This window comes from Apiospora phragmitis (assembly GCF_038363925.1).
Source record: "Apiospora phragmitis strain CBS 135458 chromosome Unknown utg000010l:1.0-9815664.0:1.0-9183399.0, whole genome shotgun sequence".
Classification (NCBI taxonomy): Eukaryota; Fungi; Ascomycota; class Sordariomycetes; order Amphisphaeriales; family Apiosporaceae; genus Apiospora; species Apiospora phragmitis.
Window position 1 is genome coordinate 8,746,021 of NW_027117409.1, and position 16,611 is coordinate 8,762,631.

The 16,611-nt window shown below is 52.3% G+C and overlaps 6 protein-coding genes across 6 annotated transcripts; 4 read left to right on the top strand and 2 right to left on the bottom strand.

Annotated features, from left to right (window-relative positions):
- On the bottom strand, positions 1 to 3,563 carry PG994_012432 (uncharacterized protein; the record flags this gene model as incomplete). Its single annotated transcript, XM_066863841.1, has 3 exons — positions 1 to 1,197; positions 1,249 to 2,399; positions 2,456 to 3,563. 3 exons carry the CDS (start codon positions 3,561 to 3,563, stop codon positions 1 to 3), a joined length of 3,456 nt encoding a protein of 1,151 aa, XP_066712951.1.
- Positions 3,564 to 5,071: 1,508 nt separating this feature from the next.
- Positions 5,072 to 5,868, top strand: PG994_012433 (uncharacterized protein; the record flags this gene model as incomplete). The annotated part of the gene is given in 3 exon segments (XM_066863842.1): positions 5,072 to 5,096; positions 5,218 to 5,723; positions 5,743 to 5,868. 3 exon segments carry the CDS (start codon positions 5,072 to 5,074, stop codon positions 5,866 to 5,868), a joined length of 657 nt encoding a protein of 218 aa, XP_066712952.1.
- Positions 5,869 to 6,916: 1,048 nt separating this feature from the next.
- Positions 6,917 to 8,694, top strand: PG994_012434 (uncharacterized protein; the record flags this gene model as incomplete). Its single annotated transcript, XM_066863843.1, has 4 exons — positions 6,917 to 6,988; positions 7,050 to 7,322; positions 7,400 to 7,444; positions 7,543 to 8,694. 4 exons carry the CDS (start codon positions 6,917 to 6,919, stop codon positions 8,692 to 8,694), a joined length of 1,542 nt encoding a protein of 513 aa, XP_066712953.1.
- A 1,553-nt stretch (positions 8,695 to 10,247) lies between these two features.
- Positions 10,248 to 10,712, bottom strand: PG994_012435 (uncharacterized protein; the record flags this gene model as incomplete). The annotated part of the gene is made up of 1 exon (XM_066863844.1): positions 10,248 to 10,712. One exon carries the CDS (start codon positions 10,710 to 10,712, stop codon positions 10,248 to 10,250), a length of 465 nt encoding a protein of 154 aa, XP_066712954.1.
- A 1,328-nt stretch (positions 10,713 to 12,040) lies between these two features.
- On the top strand, positions 12,041 to 14,121 carry PG994_012436 (uncharacterized protein; the record flags this gene model as incomplete). Its single annotated transcript, XM_066863845.1, has 4 exons — positions 12,041 to 12,197; positions 12,365 to 12,585; positions 12,653 to 13,173; positions 13,245 to 14,121. 4 exons carry the CDS (start codon positions 12,041 to 12,043, stop codon positions 14,119 to 14,121), a joined length of 1,776 nt encoding a protein of 591 aa, XP_066712955.1.
- Positions 14,122 to 15,628: 1,507 nt separating this feature from the next.
- PG994_012437 (uncharacterized protein) lies at positions 15,629 to 16,138 on the top strand (the record flags this gene model as incomplete). The annotated part of the gene is made up of 2 exons (XM_066863846.1): positions 15,629 to 16,021; positions 16,130 to 16,138. 2 exons carry the CDS (start codon positions 15,629 to 15,631, stop codon positions 16,136 to 16,138), a joined length of 402 nt encoding a protein of 133 aa, XP_066712956.1.
- Between the last annotated feature and the right edge of the window lie 473 nt (positions 16,139 to 16,611).

A 16,611-nucleotide genomic window follows, 5' to 3' on the forward strand; every position in this document is an offset into this window, starting at 1 on the left:
CTAGTGCTCCATGCTCTCGGGGCTTGGTATGCCTGTATCGTCTTTGTCCGTCTGGCTATTGCCGCCCTGGCTTTCCATGCGGCTCATCTCGGGTGGTGCTGTGGGTAACGACAAAGAGCCGTCCGCGGGCGCAGAGGAATCGGGTTTGGCTGGCGGCTTTTTCGCATCGCCTTTGCTGGGGCTAACGTTCACACCGCCATTGGCCTTTTGGGCGGCAGCGGCGGCAGCGGCAGCAGCCTCCATCTTCTTTTTCTTCTTGTTAATAGCGTTCTGCTCCTTGGGCGGTCGCTTTTGCGGCGAAACAATCTTGCCGGTGGCGCCAAGACGAGGTCGTGGACGCCGTTGCTTAACCGGAAGATCCTCATCTTCGACCAAAGGCGCATCCCCATTAGCGTGCAGTTTGGCCAAGAAGAAGTTCTTGACAAGCCCAATCTGGTCCTGGATGTTCTCCTTGTTGACAGGATCTTGGGGTGGAAGGTCGTCGAAGAGTACTGCATCGATGGCATCGGTGGTCGGGTTCTGGCTCTGATACTGGTTGTGTACTCTCGACTGGAGGAGGTGCAGGGGAACAGATAACATGCCACCCAGCTCTCCAGCAAGACCCAGCTCCTTGAAACCAAAGAAGTCTTCGCCCAACTCCTCAGCGAAGTCGCCACCAACGAACTGTTCGCTTCCATCGTTGAAGGCAGCAGCGCCACCATCGGTCGTGGTGTTATCGTTCAGCGCAGGGCGTAGAATCTCAGCCAAGTGGTTCTTCATACGTTCGTGGATCGAAGTCAACTTGTTACCAAGTCGCTCAACTTCATCTTTGGCGTAGCCTTCCAAGGCTTCAACATCGTACCCGTTTTCATGCAGCGTATGAAGCAGAACTTCCTCGTCCGTGTACCTAGGCTGGACACGAGCTCCGCGCTGGGCGTATTGGGGCGTGGGATCCTTTCGCTCGGCTTCGCTATACATCTTGAACGTACTGCCAAGCTTGGCAAAATAATCCGCAGCAATGTCCGTAACAGTGTCCAAGGCCGATGGCTGCATCTCTTCGAACCCGGCGTGGTAGAAGATCTTAGCAACAGATCGCTGTAAGGTTGCCCTGCAGAGTTCGGGGGCCATAACAAGGTCATCACCACAAGTAACTTGGGGATCGACGTCTTGTTCTTGAAATGGCTCAGGGTTGTACTTGGGAAACTGGTTTTGATAGACCTAAGCTGTGTTAGTAATAGAATATGCCTGCCACAGAACGTGGTGCATTACCTGTTGTTGAATCTGCATCTGCTTGACAACGCCTATCTTGGAGCAAAGCTTCCGTGTCTCTTGCATCTGCCGGAGGTTTGCGTCGAACCTCTCCGCGAGAGGAGCTCGTGGGGCTGTGAAGTATCCAGATGGAATGGTCCGGAGGTATTCCTCGTGTTGGTTGATGACTTGGCCTTCATTGTCGACGTGCCACTGGAGTTTTGGTGGGATGTCAGGGATCATGCACTGAGGATCGTACCAATCAGGTACCACAAGCTCAACGTCTTCTTCCATACCCTCCGCCAAGGTCTCGGAAGCTTTGATGTCCTTAGCAGCCGCGTCGTCAGCCGTTGGGCTAAAGGCCCCGCTCGCTTCTGCCTGTTCCTTGTGACGCAGATACCTGCGCATGGCCGGCTTTGTTCGCAATAGTGCCGGTTCGTCCACATTTAACTTGCGGCCTTCGAAAAGCTGCAGCCTGCGCTTTGCGATCTTTGCACGACCCGTCTTGGTGATCTGCTTGTAGTGTTTGTACTCGTCATCCTCGTAAACCTGCTCCTGCGCTTCATTCAAGGCCTGGTTAAGAGCCAGTCCGTTCAGGGAGGGACCATCAATGTCCATAGCGTCGACGTTGCTGCCTATACCCGATTGCCCGTTCAGGCCACTGGGAGTGCTGGAGCCGCCAATCGGGGGTGTTGCGAAACCATTACTTCCGTCGGCCTCGGGACCCTCCCTTTGCACTTTTCCCAAGAGGCCGTTGAGCTGGAGGACGGGCTTCTGGTCGCCGTTCGGTGTGTCTTCTTTCTGATCCGAGGGGGCTTTCCTGGACTTCGTACCCTTAGCCCCACCAGTAATGCGACCTCGGGATGACATGATGGGTTCATCGTCAGAATCGTCGCCAGCATCGTCATCCCCGCCATTTTGCTTCCGTCGTTCTTCGGCCTCGACTTCGGCGCGTGGTCGGATTACAAGATCCGGTATTAGGGGGATGAGTTTCTCCGCCTCCTTGCGCATGCCGTTCGCCATACGGCGCAACGGGTGATTCATGTCTTGATTATACCTCAGGCAGTTGTCCCATATTAGGTTAAGATCGAGGACGAAATCGGCCTTGGATTTGTAGGCAAGTGACTTGAGCTTCTTCGTCATGCTCCCCAGATCCATGGGCTTGGTAATGACTGTCGGGGATTAACATGGCTTGCGTAAGTAGTCGATGGACACATAATTGACTCACGATTATAATAATCCGGCGCATCTCTTTTATTTACCCGCTGCAAGAAAGGTGTCGAATATTCCGTGTGCGCCTTAAGCTCCGTCAAGACCTTTTCCAGAGCTTCGTAAAGTTCTTCCTGGTTAACATTTTCTTCGCTTGCCCATTTGCTGCGATTCTTCCGCACTTCATTCATAAGGGAGCGGAGTTCGGCATCGGACGCGCACACAAGCTCACGCTTCATGTCGATTCGCGCAATCAAATGTTTCAGGGTCAGACTCGATGCGCCGAGGTTGGCACTGCTGAGCGATCCGTAGTTCTCGCTGGTGGAGCCGCTGCTGGCGCCGGGATTGTTGTTCTTGTCCATTTCGGCTTGCAGCTGCTTTTCCGACTCTTCAAGCTGCTGCTGCTCTATCATGGCAGCCCTGTCATCCTGCAGGGTGTAGAACAGAGTATGAAAGCTACGCTTGGCTGCTTCTTCGGTGGCAGTGCGCGCCTCTTCCAGCAGCTTCCGCGCATCTTCAGAGGTGTTGGCCTGAGCCTGTGATAGTTGCGAACCTTGCGAAGACTCGTCTTTTGTCTTGTCACGATGTCTTCCGGGCGAATGAGGTGCTTGTATCGGAGAGCTTCCGGATTTGGAGGGCGACGGCAAGGCGCCGACGACTTGTGCATTTTTGGATTTTAGCAGTGAGGCATTGGAAGTGTTGGTCGCCTCTTCTTCCTCATCTTCATCATCATCATCGTCGCCATAGTCGTCTTCATCGATGGTTCGCTTCGCCCGTTTCGGAGGCGGCTCTTCGATGGGGCCATGGTCGGTCGTCGGGGGCAGAAGGGGCGCGGAGAGGGTAACGGGATGACGAAGGGACTCGATGCCAGAGTAATTGTATCCGCCCTCATCATCAAACAAAAGCGCAATTTTTGATGCGGTGCGGCGATAGCTGTCGGCGAAGTAAGCGCGTCGGCGATCTTCCTCCTGGTCGAGAGATGCCTCAGGCATCAACTGAACGGCGCCATCCGTAGTAGGAGTCTGGGTTCGCTGCTGATCATCATCAGATTGATGAAAGCTACGATTGCCATTGATGGTAGTTCCAGATGACGGTTGCCAACTGTGGTGACCGTTCATGATGGACATGATGGCCGGGGGCGTGTTATAGGGATGGGCTCCGGATGGACGCCATGCGTATGCAAATGGCGCGTTCTGGAGATGGCCACGCGGGGAATCGTGCGCCTAAAAGAGCACCAACGGAACAAGCGACATCGAAATAGATGGAATCGCAAAAATTGAGGCCAGTACCGATAAGAATGGTGATGCCTCGATGGTTGGAAGTCGGAGTCGTTTTCGCGTATGTCGAGAGAGGAGGTTAACAATTACTGGGCCGAAAAGGGTAGTACCTCTAGGATCACGCTTTTCTGGCGGGTGAGTGTTTAGAGACGGCCGTTTTTTGGTCTTGATCCCAGATATGACCGCATCCAGACTGGCAAAGGGTACATGTGACCAATTGTTCACAACTTGACAATCACTACCGCGCAACGGGTGAAAAGAGGTGCACTCTCGTTGAATCGGATCGCTGTTTTTGCACGAAGCCTTCTATATACTTTTCGCAAGATTTTCCCATTCTATCGACCTGCAATTGAGCTCCGGTCGCTGGCCCAGCTGTGTACCTTGACACCCCTACAGCAGCCACATCCGGCCAATTGAGCCCAGCTGGCCCAGGCTTCTTTGCTTGATTCAATCACAGTCTTCACCAACTGAGCGCATCGGCTTTTTCTCCGTCTTACCGCAATCCAGCAATCCAGCATCATAGTCGTTTGATCAAGATGGCCTGAGTGAGGCTCACAGGCTTGGCGAGTCATCAGGTGTATAGATTTCAGTGCCAGAGGCTCTGTACTCGCCCATTGCATTTCACAGAGTCGTTAGTGACTGGATGCGCCCTCATCTTAAGATTGATCTCAAGTTGGCCAGATATTTGATACGAACATGTGAATCGCGACTTTCAAACAGGCGCTCTCTGTCTCCCTCTCTCCACATCCGTGTCCCGCATAAACGAGAAAGAACCTTGAAACCCCATGTCCAATCGAGCATAGCGCTCTTTGGGGGGGGGGGAGTCAATGAATGAATGCGCCCCCACTGATCACTGCTTGGGTCGCTGAACGTGGCAGTAAAGCCCAGCCACACGGCTCGCTACAGAACAGCCTGGACAATGAATTGGGCCTCTCTGCCATCAGTGCATCTGCCTGTCTGCTGCTGCCCTTGCCGTAGTCCCGAACACCGACCACCTCCAGCAGCAGCCAGCTAACCTTACAGTACCTCGAAAGGGGTGGGGCTCTGAAGTGGTGCAAGTGGAAGAAGCTCTCTGCTTTAGCTGGGAGGACCAACCTGACAGAACATCGAGAAAAGAAGAGATGACCACCAACCAGGCTACATCCATTTCATATTCAAAACTCCTCATATAGCAAACAAGACATTCTCTGAAGCTCGCCATCTTCCCCGAAAGCTCTTCTCCGAAGCTTCGTCTCTCTCGAGTATTCTATAAATATTACCAATAATGCATTATACGACCTACTTTCGACTCTAGCCTAATCCCAGCTCTAACCAACCATATCCCTACTTCACCCAACTCTTGCATCACAAAGACAAACATGCACATCCGACTACCTTTTGCAGGTCAGTACATTCAGTCAAGCTTTTCAAGTCGCTCGTAGGCACAGCGAGCGAGCATCACCATCATTGCCGCAAGCTCCGAAAACATTGCGCAGCTCCCTTCTAACAAATCCCCTTGCTACAGGCGTCTTCTTCCTGCTCTGCCTGCTCGCAGGCTACGTCGGCCTCTCGTCGCTGCAGCTCAACTACTACGTCAACGACAAGGTGCTGCACCTCTTCACCTTCTTCCTGCTGACGGTGGTCTTCTACTGGATCGTCGACACGAACCGCCGGCGCACCTCGCACCTGACCCTCGTCGTCTGCACCGCCGTCCTCGGCGTCGGCTCCGAGTTCCTCCAGGCCTTCCTGCCCAACGGCCGCGTCTTCGACCTCTACGACATCGTCGCCAACGTCGTCGGCAGCCTCGCCGGGCTCGCCCTCTGCAACTGGTACCACAAGCGCATGCTCGAGCGCAAGCGCTCCCGCCGCGCCTACAACGCCGTCCCCGGCGAGGATGTCCACGACGTCGAGCTCGGCGAGAGTCAGGCGCTGACCGACGGCGACCAGGAGGAAGGGATAGTAGAGTCTTCTACTGCCGCCGTGGGCAGCAGCGAACGGGCGGTGACGACGGGCAAGACGTTGGAAGAGGAGGTTGACACCTGGGGACGAGAATGCGGTGGACAACTGGGACGAAGAGGACGATGGCGATATCGGTACCATTCCCAAACCGAAGGGCAAGGAGACTGAACAGACCAACAGTGGAGACGGCGTCGATACGAAAAAGCGACTCGACTAATTTCTCGGCCACGAGAACTTGAGGGGAAGGAAAGAAAGAAAGGAGGGAGAGAGGCGCGGGCAGCTGAACATGATGCATTGTTACTTACCTTATGATACCTTTCTCTGGCGTATGGGCGATTTGGGTCACTTCTTTCGGTCAATCCGGTCTTCACGTCGGTCTTCACGTCGGTCTTCACGTCGGTCTTCACGTCGGTCACACCACATGTACGAGTTTAGATAATTTCAACGAGAACAAAATGATCGTTCCACCGCACCACCGGCGATCAAACACATTGCTTAGCAAGCAATCCTATATTTTCCCGTCCCGGCATGTTGGTGGAAGAAAGATGCAGATGCCCTGAGCAGCTCACAACCCACTTCACATCCTGATGCCCTGCATTTTTGCGTATGAAGTCGCCGTAGAGTCCAGTCCCTTGAGTAGTTTGGCCAGATCTTCCCGCGGCTCCGTTTCGCACACAGCTCGATATCCGGGTGGGGAGATGAGAAAGACTCGATGATTTTCGTCGTACAAGTCCTATCGCATCTGTGATATGCAATGGGGAACGGGGGCCCACTGGTGCAAGGATAGGGTAGGTAGGGGGTCAACAGCTGATCTGAGACATCCTGCAGCACACGTACCTTGACCAGGAAGCTTTCTCTAGGCATCTCGGGTGCTTTTTCCACAGAGATAACCTACCTGTTAGTTACACACAAAATGTATATAACCACTTCCATGGGTGTTAACAGCTCTTTACTGTGATGAGACTACACCAGCTTTCGTAGATGCCGGCCTCAAAAAAATAAGAATAGAAAATCACCCCATTGTTTCCAGCTATGGCACCAGCTAGCTTACTTGCCCCATCCGGCAAAGGCTCGGCAAGATGAATCATGGAGAGAAAAATGGGTTATGGCGACGTTGTTCTCACGAGGGCGACATCGACTTTGTTCAATAACTCATGAATGTAGATTTATACATAGAATCCTCATTCTAACATACGCTATCTTGTCTGAACAAATTTGTTGTTGAAGGCAGCTCTATTAGATAGAAAGTTTACCCGGCGTCAACTATGGGGTCTATTGCTAAAGAATTCAACGGCACTACTGGGGAGCCCCTCCAACGTGCTGATGAACTCGAAGATGTGTGTATTCCCTTGCTCCGTCGTCTAACACCGCCAGTACACTAGCTAACTGAATTCACAGTTAATCGATGCAGTCAAATCCCTCATAGTGCCATATGTCAGGTCAGCAGATGAGGCTGCTTCTTTTAAAGCAACTGGTCAGGTGTCGAAAGGCGCCGGTGGACAACCACAAAATGTCCTGGTTGATACAAATAAGCCGGCAGAGCTCATCGAGAAACTGGAATTCTCGCTTCCAGAGACGGAAGGCAGAGGGAAAGATGGACTGCTGGCTACAATCCAGGACGTGCTCAAGTACAGTGTGAACACTTGGGACCAGGGGTTCCTGGATAAAATTGTACGCGAGTACAAATACGGTGAGTTTCCATGTCAGTGAAAGAATGGAAATGGGACCATTATTAACAAAAGCTCCAGGTTGGTGTCGTGTCTGAGCTGTTGCTCTCGGTCCTGAATACAAATGTCAGTCACCCCGCGCCTCCTTACCCCTGAAGCCCTCGCTCTTCACCCCCACCCCCATCACAAACCTGCCCGATATCAAGACTCACCGTACCCACCAGGTCCACGTCTACCAAGTCTCGCCCGTCTTGACCGTGATCGAGAAAACCACGGCCCGCCAGCTGGCCAACCTCTTCGGCTTCACCGGCCCGCGCGCGGGCGGCGTCACCTGCCAGGGCGGCAGCGCGTCGAACCTGACCTCGATCGCCATCGCGCGCAACGCGCTGTACCCGGAGTGCAAGACGCGCGGCAACGGCGCGCGGCGCTTCGTGCTGTTCACGAGCGCGCACGGGCACTACAGCGTCGAGAAGGCGGCCGTGACGTGCGGCATGGGCGCGGCCGCCGTCGTGGCCGTCGACGTGGACCCCGCGACGGGCTGTATGGACCCGAAGGCGCTGCGGGCCGCGGTCCTGCGCGTCGTCGACGACGAGGACGGCGAGGGCCGCACCCCCCTCTACGTCAATGCGACGGCGGGCACGACGGTGCTGGGCTCCTTCGATGACTTCCGCGCGCTGAGCGCCGTGTGCCGCGAGTTCGGCCTCTGGCTGCACATCGACGGCTCCTGGGGCGGGCCGTGCGTCTTCTCGGCGGCGCAGCGACACAAGCTCGCGGGCAGCGAGCTGGCCGACTCCATCACCGTCAACCCGCACAAGATGATGAACGTGCCCGTGACCTGCTCGTTCCTGCTCACCAACGACCTGAGCGTCTTCCACCGCGCCAACACGCTGCCCGCGAGCTACCTGTTCCACGGCGCAGACGGCAGCGACGACGGCGAGGTCTACGACCTGGCGGACCTGACGCTGCAGTGTGGGCGCCGAGCGGACAGCTTGAAGCTCGCGCTGGCGTGGATTTACTACGGCGCTGCGGGGTTCGAGAAAATGATCGACCATGCGTTCGCCATGGCGGCGCACATGGCACAGCTGATCGATGCCGCGGCCGACTTCGAGCTCGCGTCCTCGAATCCGCCGCCGTGCTTGCAAGTCTGCTTCTATTATACACCCGGCGGCAAGCTGGCCGAGAGCAAAGAGGAGAACACGAGGAGGACGCGGGAAATGGTGGCTCTGCTGATAGGGAGAGGGTTCATGGTCGACTACGCGCCAGGGCCCAAAGGCAGTTTCTTCAGGGTAGTGGTCAACTCCCAGACACTGAAGGGGACAGTGGAAGGACTGGTGAAGGCGCTGGGTGAAGTGGGTAAAGAGGTGGTATCTGCTTGAGCAGGGACAGACAGGTATAAACTAATCAATAGACCGCAATAGAATGTGAACCGTCCGTTGATGAGAGAGAGATTGGACATTGCCGTAGCAAGCGAGGCTGGTCTGAACGAACCATTGATAAACTGCAGTTCAGGAATGCGACCGTTTAGGCATGGAATATTGTCTCGTAGACCGTCGAATACACGCATTGGTTATATGCTGAGTACACTTTCAAGGCGTCAAAGGACGTTTATCCCAGTGTACTAAGTACATGTACTTCATCTACGGTTAGTCCGAATCGTTATTTAGACCCAGCGTTTCCCCCTATCAATTGGTGCTATCTGGGAAAGCTAAGACGCCAGCTTATTCGGAAACCCTACTCCGTAAAAAAAAAACCTGGTTGGCTACCCGCTGAAATTTAACCTTTATTAACTGCTAGTTTAAAAAAAAATCCCTAAGTCGTGAAAAGCGAGCATAATTCGTGCTATACCGAGTCTTTCGATCGAGCAAAAAGCAGTAAGAAGAGAAAAAAACACAAAATAGAGGAAGAACGAAGTACCCTATTGAATAGGGTGCATCGGGAATTGAGCCCGATGCGGGGGTCGAACCCGCAGCCTTGAGATGACTTCTCCATTAACGCCGGGGGTTGCGGAACCGGATCCCGTGTAACTTAAGAGTCTCACGCTCTACCGATTGAGCTAACCAGGCGGGAGCATTAATTGCTTATTCAGGGAAGGTGTGATTTACGCAAATTATGTTGCAAGCGCTTTCCCAGTACAGATTGCACCTGCCAATTCTAAAAATGCCGCTTTTGCAAGGCATGTTGCAAGCACGCTTACAAGTCGCACCTGCCAATTTTTAATTCAAACACCACTCTCAACCTATTTTCCTTCTCTCTAAAGCCATCTGCGCCGACATATAGCAATAACCGTCTTCTCTTCTCAGAGCTATGATGGGTTTCTCTTTCTGGTTTTATGTTGTCAATACGTGGAAGGCCGAGATTCGGTGGTGACCTGCCTCGTTGCTTTCCCCACCATTCAAAATCAAGTTGTTCGGCATCGAAGCTCGATTACATTGACAGAGACCTCCATGACCAATCTCATCGCTTTGGCAGACCCAATTCGAATTGCTTATATTCCGCTACGATATCCAATTTTACTAGCATCAACTGATTCAGCTTCAACATGCGTGATGTTTCCCACGCTGTCGTGTACAGACACGCGATCAATAGCCCATAAGAATCCGCCTCTTTTTTTTAGTGGGCCAACCGTCTGCTCTATAAAGGCATCGACGAACTGCTCGTATATGAGGCTCGCCGCGGGATTGATGGAATTCTGCAGGCAAAATGTGGCGGCTCTCGTGAGTCCCTCCGATATTGAACCTCTGTGGTACAGTTTGTCGAGCACTCGTTGCCACAGCGAGATTCGAGCCTGTGCTAAAAGGGCCGTCCTCGGGCGTGCGAAAGTCGTCTATGCAGCGACCTCTCTGTATCTCCAGTAGCATCACCCCCAATGTCGCAATGTTGCTGCGATCAATGTCGTTCCAATGAGAAGATTCGTTGCCTGGCACAACGTCTATGACAGTGGGTAAGCTCTTGCTGTTAAAACAGTGCGGTGTAGCTCACCTTCAGGGTGATGATTGACCAAGTACGGATGTAGCACATCGATTTTGTCAGCACCATTGCCCTTGACTTCGAAGAACATGATATTCTTCTTATTCCATGGCTTCCGCAGCCAGGGTGTGCCACCGAGCTGGACCGGAGTGGTTATCATATTGATCATCAATGTGTAGAACTCCATCATGGCTCCCATATGGAGTTTGAGTTTCGGCAGGAGCACGTCCAATGCCTCGCCTTTCTTCTCAAGTGCTGGGGATTCACCAGCACAGCGGCTGTGGTACCCGAAACTGCCGTCGGTATCAAGCTGGATTTCGATCGCAGAAGTGGTGTTTCTGTTCAGTGTGGAGCAGATATCTGTGACTTCGACCAAACATTGGGGTGGCTCGATGGTGAGCGTCTCCAGAGCTGCTGCGACAAACATCACTCTAGGCCCTTGCTTAGGACTTATCACACGTCAGCACACTGGACCCGGGTCAGAACATATAGGTGATACATTACCTTACGAGTTCCTCGTCAGCACATTGACATCTGAATCCGGTGTGAAGCCAAATCAGATCAGAGGAGTTGAGTACGGAGACATCGAACATTCCAGGCTCATTAGCCTCGGCACGTTCTGCCATCCGTCTTCCAGCCTTCTTCCGACGTCTGATCCGTGACTCCAGGCGCCAAGCAGCAGAATGAGTCTCATGGAACGCACGCCATGACCGAGTAATCGCGCTGTATATTTGAGTTGCATTCTGTCTGATGTCTTTCAGGGGTGCAATGAAGCCGATCTTAGGGTAAGCTAGGCCGGAATGTTCCTGTATTCTGCCTGCCTTGCTGATGAAGTCGTCCAGTCTGTCGTTACAGCTCTGCAGTTTCTCAAGGGACTGCTTGATTTGCCGGTTACTCGTTGTGTAACGAAGACCATACGCGAAATCAAATTGTTAAATCCTACCCAGTGAGGTCGGTGATGGCGGGTTGGCGACTAGCACAGCTCGTAGGCCAGCTTGTTGTATCTATTCAAAAGGCCGTTAGATATCAGGGGCTTCATCACACACAGAGGGTACTGCACCTGACTCGTAACGCCTAGCCGATGAACGCTGCTAGCAATGTCCTTCAAAATTCAGTCCATTTCCAAGATAGTGGAAATGCAAGAGTCATAAGCTGCACCAAGTTTGTCTTCCAGATCCCTTGTCAGCCCCAGCCTGTTCCAGCTGTTGCACTGCGGGTCTTGGAGCATGTCGCTGAGTTCTTCATCATCGACTACATCTTTCAGGAGAATGCGTAGTGTCTGGTCGTAACTAACAGAACAGTAGTTCAACTGGCGAATTTGCTGGTTCCTGTGTCTTTTCTATCGGAATAGTCGATCGATGGGGCCAGTGATATCGGCAGCGTGCTCGAGTGCTGATATCAACAGGGGGATAGCGCCAAGAACGAGACCGGCAACTTCAGCCATGGCCTCTGGCCCTGCCGAGATATTCTGGATTTGAAGACACTCTGTGTCGATTTGTGAAGTTATGGGAAGGTGCTGCTGAGCAGACTACCATGGAAAGTGCGATTGCGGTGTTATTTGGATGTCAGCGTGGAAGGTGCATCTCGTTGGCTATCATAGTGAGCGAATCTTGAGAAAGAAAGGCAGGAAGAGGGGTAGTGTTGACAGGCTGAACTCATCACGGAACATATTCACCTCTTCGTACATTCACATACTTCACCAGACCCCCTATTAGCCAGAAACGTCATGACAACATTGAAGGGATTGCAGTTACCATGGCAACCCTATATTCTAAGACTACTTCATGTTTAGGCCTTTTCGTTACCCTGACAGCCCTGACGGATCGTCTGGAGAGCGGTTCGGAAGATGACCGTAGCAGTTCACCCATCGCTCAAATACAAAACCAAGCTGCGCGCCTGAAGGTCTGGGCCGGTAACCTCGGAGCCTTACGAAAAGGCCATGCAGCACTAGACTACCGCTTGAGAGACTTGACGGCGATTCGCAATGCTATAACTAGATCACTTGATAAGCTAGAGGATACCCTCCGCAACAATTAATACTTCCTGTCAGCCAAATGAACAGCTACTAATGTCGACCAGGTTGTCTGTTAGTAAAGGGCGACCGTGTCCCTTTGGTAGATACGATGGATGACGATGCCATCTTGAACGAACTAGAAGAGTCCACAAATAGTGAGGACAGCGGCAGTTTGCAGATGGATAACGAACTTTCCTTTAACCTAGCAGAGATTGTCGACCTGCTTTCAGATTTGCATCGGCTATCGTTCCGAATTCGGAATCCGGGGTACCAGAAGCACAGCAGAGTCAACCTTCAAGACTCGGCTTCATTGTGAAACGGATCCTTATACGGGGGATGATGTATCTGAACAGTATGAAAAAGAGGATATTCTTCGAATCAATGGCTTGGTAGTCGACTTTCACCTTCAAAACGGCCAAGAGCTCGATAGCACATTCAGCTACCTGATCGAGAGGGTCGGCGTAGCGAATACCAACCGCCATCGGTGTTTTGCCTATTGGAAATCGCATTATTTGAAGCTAGCTGATGTGCCTAGGAGAGCTCATGCCTCTACGCCTAGAGCTCCATATCAGACTGACTTGCTACCAGATCCAGGTATGACTCGTCCAGAGGCGCTGGCTGTAGGTATGGCGCGGACCAACACGGTCTCTGAACAAAGAACCATCAATTCGGGAACGGAAGCGACCAGGTTTACACAAAAGCTTGACTTCGAATGGGAGGCACAATCGCAAGTGTCCATGTCGACGAGCTACGACGTCGAGGGTGAATATACCCACCCACCAGCCCCAAGTATCGTCACCGGTTCCAGGGAGCACAGGTGTACTTACTGTCATCTCGCCTGCCCGGTGAAACATTTCAAGGGTCAAGCTTGGCGGTAAGTCTGTCCTGTCCGTCTTTTTAGGATAAACCTGGGCTTATACTAGTAAATCATGGATGCACAACCAGCAAGCATGTTCTTCAAGACTTTCAACCGTATGTCTGTACCTACAAGCAATGCCAAGAAGCCGACGCTCTGTTCCCAGATCGCGTCGCTTGGAAAGAACACGAACGTTTAGTCCATCGCCGTATCTGGTTTTGCTTCGAACACCCGAATGTGGTCATGCCACGGTCTTCTGTTGAGGGCCATCTAGCGGAACATCATACAGAGCTGAATGCCTCTCAGATACATAGACTTTTGGGAATAACCGAGTCGGACAGACCAGACGAAAGATCGAGATGTCCATTTTGTGGTTCCGAGGGACCATTTAATCCCGACTTAGCGGACCATATCGCATGCCATATGGAACGATTCGCCATGATTGCCTCGCCTTTAGTCTCTGATGGAGACAAGAACCACCGCAGCTCTGACAGTCACGCTACCATTTCTGGAGGAGCTGCCTCAAGACCAAGACTGTCTTCCTTTTCAGGTTTCAGAAGTGTTGCCAGCGAAACCAGAGATGCAGACACCCCGTTCTTGAACACCCTTGTCGCCGAAGATGAACTAGAATCAAAGCCAATTACCCAATTTGAGCACCAGCTGAAGTTTTGCACGAGGTTCTCTGTGTACGATGAGAAAGTGTTTGTCTTGGATCGTCGCCTGCTCGAGTGGTTTCGCAGCCCTGACGCGAGTGAATCAGGGACTAATGCTAGCTGCATCCTTTGGACCCTGCCTGGACTTGAAATTGGCCGTATTGCTAATCTAGAAGCTCATATGGGGGATACAGATAAGCTGTCATGGCTCAGAGTGTTTTCCATTTTGTTGCAACTAGGGAAGGGGGTTGATATCAGGACATTCTGGCTGTTAGAAGGCCTCGACCCCCAGTTGCCCTTCAGCCTAACATAGCTGCAGAGGATATCGAGCCAGAGGGAAGCAGCGCCAGATGATGCCGAGTGTCTGACTAACAGCTTCTTGGAAATTCAGCGACAGTATTGCGCGAGTAAATTTGGAAATTTTCTCAGCGCTGGTCATGACTACGACGAATCGATCCTGCCGATTACGACGATGACCCTTATCGGTGGCAAAACATTCGAAGTCCATATTCCAATCGAGTGTATCCATAAAAGTCTCAAACAACGCCTCAAATAACGCATCAGGACGCCCTCAATAAAGAAAGATGATGGAGAGGTGAGAGTTTCTAGACCCAAGGAAGGTATCCGTTTGATATGAGTGCTGACTGGTATGATCGGTTCGTGGCTGGCAGTATTACCAGTTCGCATTGACCGTCTGGAATCAGAACTATATTTACGAGGCTCTCGCCTACACAGACGGAGTCGTCACATGCCTTGGAACTTGGAAACGACAGGAAAAGAATCACGCCTTACTTGAATGGGGGTCTTGCACTCTCGAAGACCATTTCCTTACATTAAATCCACAGCCGCCAAAGCCCACAGAGATTGTGAAGTTTTGGAAAGGTCTCATAGCGGTTGTTAGTGGGTTGTGTAATATGCAAATGGTTACGACTTCAGGACATGATCAGGGACCCCGTATAAACTGGAACCTATAATTATGTCCCCAAACCCAATTCAACTAAACCCACTGACGATAAGTGTTAGCTGGAATTGCAACATATGTCCTTCTACTCTGTTCCGTGTCGAGTCTGACAAAGGAACGGTAGGGACAATAGGCAGTGTGGGATCCGCGGAAATCCAGCCCAGGACAGATAACCGCGCACCACTTACCCCAGTCCGGGGAGCAACCATATCGTACGGTAAGAGTCCTCTGTATCTATAATTTGTCCACAAACTCCAATGCTCTGAGTTGACATGCTACAGGCGGTCCGGAGCTCGGACTTAACTCAGAGGCAGAGCTTACAAGGCTATTCGATGTCTGGTCTCTCGGCTGTGTATTCTCCGAAGCAGCCACTTGGGCCGTACTAGGAGCTGAAGGCATCCTGCATTTTCGGTCGCTCAGAGCGTATGTTTCATTCTTCACTACATGACTGTGGGCAGGAATTGATCCTGACATGCTTCTCAGTGCTTCTCCGGCCCCGGATTTTTTCCACAATGGAAGTAATGTATCGGGAGTGGTCCAGGAGTGGCATAGTCACCTACGGCATGAGATAGGAGTATCGGATACGATCACGGGCCCGGTATTGGATATCATAGAAAAAATGATGCTGGTTGAGAACCCGACGGATCGCAGCTCCCCTACAGAGCTTAAGTATGTTTTCAGGTCAATCATGGACCGATGGGATACAATTAAGTAGTTGTGGTGGATTTGTGCTTATGATAAGGTTTTCTGTTACTTTTTGGCGAATGGAGTTGCTAAGAGACTTGGTAATATAGCCACTTGGATGTCTTTAGGCTTCTGGCAACCCGAAGTTTGACTGGGATAGGCAGAGTCGTTTCTCATGTTCTTCTTCTACCAGCCAAAATGTCGTGTCTACTGCCCCAGCCGGACTAAGGGGGTCGGAAATGTCAAGGTCATCGAGGGCTACATGGACTGCGATGGTCCCCAGAAGAAGAAGAAGAAGAAGAAGAAGCCGTCCTCGCCCTCGTCAAGGCCCACGAGACACTTCACGGTAACGGCCCTGCCGACGGCCGCGTCAAGGAACCAGGCGACCTCAAGAACGAGGGCCGCGGACCGGAAGAGTACGGGATTCTTCGCGAAAGCGAAGGCTCCTATCGGCAGCGAGCACCTGGTCTCAGTCAGGGTCCAGAACGCGCCACAAAAGCTTGTGGGCGGCACTGGAATTGGAGAGGGCTCGGAGAATAGCCTCCAGATGTTCGAGGTCGAATACGGAGTGAATAATACAATGCGGAGTGCTCGAGACCTGGGGACGATTGATCACATAACATCATATGACTTTCAACGGCCTTGCAGCCAGTTTCTTTGCTTATCGCCCCACCAGCGACGATGACTGCCCTATTACGAGCGGGGCCGGCGAATCGGCCCGCAAAACGTTGCGAAAAGGGATTGCTTTTGCTCGCAACTCTAGACTGAAAAGGCAAATGCGCGCCGTGCTTGTTTGAATTGCGCATGGCGCCGATCTATCGTACGCACCTCAGTCCCAAACCAGAGGTGGTGGTGCTGTGTGTGGTTCGATCTGGATGCTTTGACGTCCCCATCCATACACAGATCTCAAAGATCTGGCTACCGAAACGGCTTGTAACCCTAGGTCGTATCCCGGGGGTTAACAGCCGGGCCTGCATACGCCGCCCAGCAGGAATCACGCCACGGGTGACCCACAACATCTGCAGGCTGCTGGGTATGATATGGGGTGTCATATAGCCAGTTCGCCAAGAGCATGTGGCTCCAGGGTCAAGTTTGTGACACGTCTGGCAAGCAAGCTGCCACCCAGGCGCTATCATATCACCGCAAGCCATATCTCGA